This window comes from Temnothorax curvispinosus, unplaced genomic scaffold, assembly GCF_003070985.1.
Source record: "Temnothorax curvispinosus isolate PA1 unplaced genomic scaffold, ASM307098v1 QBEX01009806.1, whole genome shotgun sequence".
In the NCBI taxonomy this organism is placed as follows: domain Eukaryota; kingdom Metazoa; phylum Arthropoda; class Insecta; order Hymenoptera; family Formicidae; genus Temnothorax; species Temnothorax curvispinosus.
Genome location: NW_020219586.1, coordinates 1 through 5,986, shown reverse-complemented (window position 1 = coordinate 5,986; position 5,986 = coordinate 1). Strand labels below are relative to the sequence as shown.

Sequence of the window (5,986 nt, the reverse complement as noted above, 5' to 3'; positions counted from 1 at the left end):
ATGAATATGTAATTAAGGCACACCGCGGCATTATGTGACTTTTCATTTTTTTTACATAAAATGCAGTACGAAAGACGTACACATAAAAAATAATTAATTACAGAGAAAGCATTCATCTTATATCATTATTTAAAATTATAGTATTTTTAATAATATAATAATGTATTGTAAAATATAAAATATAAAATATAAAATATAAAATATAAAATATAACACATCCGAAAACTTTCAGGGATGGAATGTAATAGAGAAAAAAATGTCAATAGCTTACGCGATCATATATATATCCTTGGCTTTTAATATTTTTATATTCTGTTACATTGGCGAGGTAGTCACAGAACAGGTAAAATATAAATCACGAAGCTAAAATTTTAATAGTATTCGCAAGTATGAATTTAAAAAATTTAAATTTTTAAAAGCCAAATATATGCGATTATTATAACTTTTTCATATTATGAAATAAATAATTTGATAGTGTAAACAGGTAGGCGAAACAGCCTATATGACTAACTGGTACCGTTTGCCTCATAAAACGGCTCGTGATCTGATCTTAATTATTTCTCGATCGAGTAACGTGATCAAATTAACTGCAGGAAAACTAGTTCATCTTTCTATCGCAACGTTCGGTGATGTGAGTATACAAAGTTGTATATATTTTTTCGCTTATTACATTTAAGAAACGTTTCCAGGTGATGAAAACCTCTATGATATATTTAAACATGCTCCGGACCATGACGGCTACTTAGACAACAGTTCCACCATTTTGTACAAAGCGTTAGCAAATTCTCTAGTTACCACCATAAATTAATATATATTATATTAGAATAATTATATAAATTACCAATAAAATACAAAACATCTATTATTTAGAATTTAGAATTTATTTAAAATTTTTCATTACCTACTTTTTAAATTCTAATATATGATATATAATAACAAATGAAAAATATTATTTAAAAATATGAATATATCGGTATCGCCAAAGAAGAACAGAAAGAGACAAAATAGAGATAAATATGCTTTCTTAGACCTGCTTTTATACATGTAATCGCATATTCTTCTTTGGTACACGATTTTCTGTCAAATTGACAAACATTAAAAAACATGCTATAGACAATTATTGATCGAATGTGCAAGCGTGCTTCTCAGGAAAAAAAACGTTAACATAAAGTTCCAAACTTTGTTCGAAGTCGAGGCAGGAGCATATTCGAAAATAATCCTTGCAAGCGCACTATTCACCGTGACAGTATATCGAGTACATCCATAAAATAATCATGAAGAAGTCAAAATCTATATCCAGAAGTTTTAAAAGTAAAGTTGATTATAGTCCTCAACTGAGTGAGTCGAGAGTTTCTCCAAATAATGTTTGGCCACAAATAAACGGCTCAAGCATAACGTGCATTTATCTGATCATGGTGGCACCATTAATAATACCATAAACGTTATTCGCATTATTCGAGGAAGACAACATCAAACTGAAACTGAGCGCCACTGGTCCGTTGTTTCACGGGGTAAATTATTGGATGGATGCTTTCCAAACCGCATAGCGACATTCGTAAATTAATATGACACGTAAAGACAAACTGGAAAATCATAAATGGGATTGAAAATTGCGAAATAATGTTGCAATACGCCAAGTTCGGTCGTTTCGTCGCCGGGATCTGTGGGGTGATTATGCATGGCGATGCATCTTTATTAATCACAACAAGGGTGATAAAAACTTGTGACTGTCGGACGTGTCCGATTTATAGCAAATCCACAACGAAATTTATCACAGTGAATGAAACCGCATTAATTGTACAATTCCTGATATCAACATTTATAGTAAAATCATCTACATCTACGGTCGGTGCTTGCAGTCTGGCTGCCGTCTTCGCGATGCATGCCTGTGTTTAATTGAACGTGCAATACACCACATGAATTTGTAAAAACCAAAAGGATTATAAACATATAAACTAGAAATCATATAACCGAATGGAAACGTTATATGTTATTGTGGAGCGTCATCTCAGAGTATGGAGGTACGTAAGTAGACAATAAACTTTCTAGAACAATTTGAGCATTATACATTTTACATAAAATAATATTAGCAAAGACATACAGACAAACAGAAGAAACATTAAATTTTTTAATTATTACTGAAAACGATGTGTGGTTATACATATGTATATAGCTATATTCTATTTGTAGGTAGATATGTTCTCTTGAAAAGAACACTTTACGTCTAATTATGAGCATTACTATATACATTTAATATATGATCAACGCAATGACATTTACACAATGTTGTATTTAACCACCTGTTATTTAAAACCAAGTCCGTTTTCCACGTAAATTGGACTTTTATTTAAAAAATAAAAAAATAATCTTTTAAATTGAAATGCGATTTATGAAAATTCAGAATAATTTTTTAGTGATGTAGATAAATTAAATAATTAATTTAAAAAATAAAATCAAAAGTGATTGTATTGAAAAATAAAAAGAGTTCTTTCATTTTATCACCTTTCACATATTCTTGCGTCAAAAACTTTTGGATTTTATTACGTATATTACAATCGCTACATCTATAATTTTTTTGAAACACTAATTTATCATATTATATACGTTTCACTTGACAAATTGTAAGCGATACAAAATAACAAAAAGTCAAGAGTTGTCACTTTCGGAAAAGTATTTTCACACTCTTCACTGAACGCTGTCTCCTGTCAAACTGACAAGCAGGCTTCGTGTAAAGAATGATTATTGATTGGACACGAGCATGCGCTCTTCTTAGGACAATGTTATGGACGGGTCCCATTACAAAAACATTCTCAAAAGCTGGCGCAAGCGCCAGCTTTTTATGCATGTCTCTAGCTACAGCTAAGCAAAACCTTAGATGGTCATGGCAGTAACGTACTGGTCGTCTTTGCGAAACGATCATGAGCGATCCGAAACGCGTAACAGATAACGAAAACATCAATGACTACAATATACAATTCAATCGATGGTCTCTCATATCGCTAGGTGCTTGGCCACAAATAAGCGCGCCGAACAGAATGAAAAAACTCGCGGTATTAATGCAAATCTTCATTTATTGGACCGCGATGACGATCGTTATGATACCGTTCATGTTGTACATGTTGTTCGAGAAAAAAGACTTTAAGACTAAATTAAAAAACCTTATTCCGCTGATTAACAGAATCATGGGATCCATAAATTACTGGATATTACTTTCGCGTAACAAAGACATTAAACGTTGCATACAGCATATGGAAGCGGATTGGAAACTCATTCAGAGAAACGTTGACCGTGAAGTGATGATGCAATATGCCAAGATCGGTCGCTTCATAACCACATTATTCGCGATGTTTATACATAGTAGTACGTACATCTTTAACGTGGTCAAGGCGATGGAAACAACGACCGTTATCGTCGACAACAAAACTATTACGATACATCCGTTGACATGTCCAGCGTACAGCAAGATACTTGACGTGAGACCTAGCCCCGCGTACGAGATCATGAGGGGTGTGCAATTCTTTTTGGCGTTTGTAATAGCTTCCTCTACAGCAACTGTTTGCGGTCTCGCTGCCGTCTTCGCGATGCATGCTTGCGGTCAACTAAATGTAATGCATACGTGGTTAAACGAGCTCGCGGAGGAGAAGAAAAATCATTTAGCAAACAAAAAACTTGCAGCCGTCGTGAAACACCATTGGAGAGTCCTCGGGTATTTTACTTATTCCAATTATTTAAATGTTTTTTATTTTTCAAATTACACAGCAAAAAAATTGTAAAAAAATATTCTGAATACTGTAACACAAATCGTAGATAAAACGTAGATCTAAAATGAGTTTTATAAAAGAAACGCATCACGCCTGAATGTGTCGTAAGTGTAGAGATATGTTTCAGTTTTGTACAACAAATAGAGAGTATTATGCATAAAGCCTGTCTAGGAGAAGTGATGGGATGTACGATTTGTATGTGTTTATTTGGATATTACATTATTATGGTATGCTAAAGATGAATCAAATTTCCTTTTCCTATCGCAAATAATATAACTGCAATGTGATACTGCAAAGACAAATTAATCTTATTTTTCCGCAGTAAATAAAGCTATTAATTAATTTTCCAGACCTGGAATGCGTTCAATTTGGTAAAAATATTTTCATATTTTTTTGGATACATAACAATGAGTTTCAATATATTTGTATTTTGTTACATCGGTGAAATCCTTACAGAAGAGGTAATACCTTGAAATAACAGAAATCGCAATAATAGTTTATTTGTACATACTTGTACTGCATAATTTAATTTATCGCAAGTACAACCCAAACTCACATTAGCCATTGAATTGTAACTACAATAATACGTGATAAACAAATAAATATAATTAATCATATCCTTTAATGTTTTTACCATCATTAGACGTTTAGATCTTGAAGAAATTTCTAATATTTTCATTTACTAGTGTAAAAAAGTTGGAGAAATAGTATATATGACTAATTGGTATAAACTGCCTCACAAAACAGCGCTTGGTCTCATTTTGATAATCATGCAATCGAGTCACATTATCAAGATAACTGCGGGAAAACTAGTTACGTTATCCATAGCAACCTTTGGTGACGTAAGTAACGCACATACTACAGTTATCGACCATGTCAAATAAAATTTTGATAAAATTTGCTTTCTTATCGTTCATAAATTGTTATAATAATTGTATAATGACTTCACGACTTGATCTAATACAACATACTGTATCGAAGCAAATGTCAACAATGTAATATTTTGCTGTACATTTATTGTTAGCAAAAAAAAAGGTATTTTATCATTTCAGATAATGAAAACTTCCACAGCATATATGAATATCTTACGAACGATGGCAACATAAAACGTAGAAACTCAGAAAGTTATGAAACACATGTATGGAATATCTTACAAATGTTAAATAGAGAATAAATGTTAAATAAACAAATGTAATAATAATTATGATACACTGTTGACATACTGTTAAATTCATAGGATCAAATTATACTCAATTTGAGTATAATTTTCGACAAATTTAATTTTTAATTATTCCTATAGGTCGCCATTGCTCCTACTCAATACATAGTTAATTTAACTGAAACAATGTTAATTTGACTAAACCAATGGAGTTACAATAATACTATTTTGTTTTAAAATAATAAATTTTGACGCACATGGTAGTTAAATAACAAAATATTATCTAATTCAAGGTATTGGTTTAAATTTCATTCTTTAACATTTCACAGTGTACAACAGAATTTTCTGCGATATTTACATATTAAAATGTTTAATGCTTCAATTCTCGAAATGTGATTAATCATATCGATAAATAGGAAGGAAGACGTTGTTGTTTCAGGTAATTAAGACTTCTGTGGTATATCTAAATATATTAAGAACGATGACTCCCGCCACGCGCGTGAGCCGCACGTTAAATTAGCAAATATGTATATCGTAAATATATTTTGTATAGAACAAATGTGATATAATAGAGAAATAAAAGAAATATATTTAATAAATAAACTGTAAATACATATATTAATACGATAATATTATTCAAAGACAGTATCGCGCGTTTTATCCAACAAAAATTTCTTGATATTAAAAAGATAAATGTTTCTTACAGGAGAAACTATTATAAAAATACTTGCTTTTTTTGAGACTGTTGTTTCACAAGAAAATATTTATTCTTCTAATTAATATTTTCGAAAAACAATGAAACAATAATGACTAAAATTTTGCACACCTGAATTATATATAAAAAGATCGCATTTTTTCATATACCTTAAATAACAATAAATTAATACTCTTGCATGTGCGTGTTCGTGGTCAATTCCTCAATAGTGCGAAACACCCCCTCAATAGTGCAGCGTGCTCCGTGCGTATCGATCGACTAGCGAGACGCACAAATATCCTATTGTTAACTATTACGTTACCAAGTTACTCGCTGGCGCAGGCGCCACTTCCTGTCAATTGCACGCGCGTC

At 31.6% G+C, this 5,986-nt stretch overlaps 2 protein-coding genes across 2 annotated transcripts; both read left to right on the top strand.

Annotated features, from left to right (window-relative positions):
* Positions 1–197: 197 nt before the first annotated feature.
* On the top strand, positions 198–792 carry LOC112459391 (odorant receptor 82a-like). Its single transcript, XM_025023457.1, has 3 exons — positions 198–343; positions 476–631; positions 690–792. Exons 1-3 carry the CDS (start codon positions 257–259, stop codon positions 744–746), a joined length of 300 nt encoding a protein of 99 aa, XP_024879225.1. The 5' UTR covers positions 198–256; the 3' UTR covers positions 747–792.
* Positions 793–2,485: 1,693 nt separating this feature from the next.
* On the top strand, positions 2,486–4,941 carry LOC112459390 (odorant receptor 82a-like). The gene is made up of 5 exons (XM_025023456.1): positions 2,486–3,706; positions 3,889–3,988; positions 4,112–4,222; positions 4,448–4,603; positions 4,814–4,941. The coding sequence occupies exons 1-5, from the start codon at positions 2,919–2,921 to the stop codon at positions 4,865–4,867; spliced, it is 1,209 nt and encodes a 402-aa protein (XP_024879224.1). The 5' UTR covers positions 2,486–2,918; the 3' UTR covers positions 4,868–4,941.
* Positions 4,942–5,986: the final 1,045 nt, after the last annotated feature.

Coding starts and splice junctions, on each gene's coding strand:
- LOC112459391 (XM_025023457.1), top strand. CDS start 257: ATGTCAATAGCTTACGCGATCATATATATATCCTTGGCTTTTAATATT. Junction 344..475: donor GCGAGGTAGTCACAGAACAG/GTAAAATATAAA, acceptor ATAATTTGATAG/TGTAAACAGGTAGGCGAAAC. Junction 632..689: donor CTATCGCAACGTTCGGTGAT/GTGAGTATACAA, acceptor AAACGTTTCCAG/GTGATGAAAACCTCTATGAT.
- LOC112459390 (XM_025023456.1), top strand. CDS start 2,919: ATGAGCGATCCGAAACGCGTAACAGATAACGAAAACATCAATGACTAC. Junction 3,707..3,888: donor CACCATTGGAGAGTCCTCGG/GTATTTTACTTA, acceptor GATATGTTTCAG/TTTTGTACAACAAATAGAGA. Junction 4,604..4,813: donor CCATAGCAACCTTTGGTGAC/GTAAGTAACGCA, acceptor TTATCATTTCAG/ATAATGAAAACTTCCACAGC.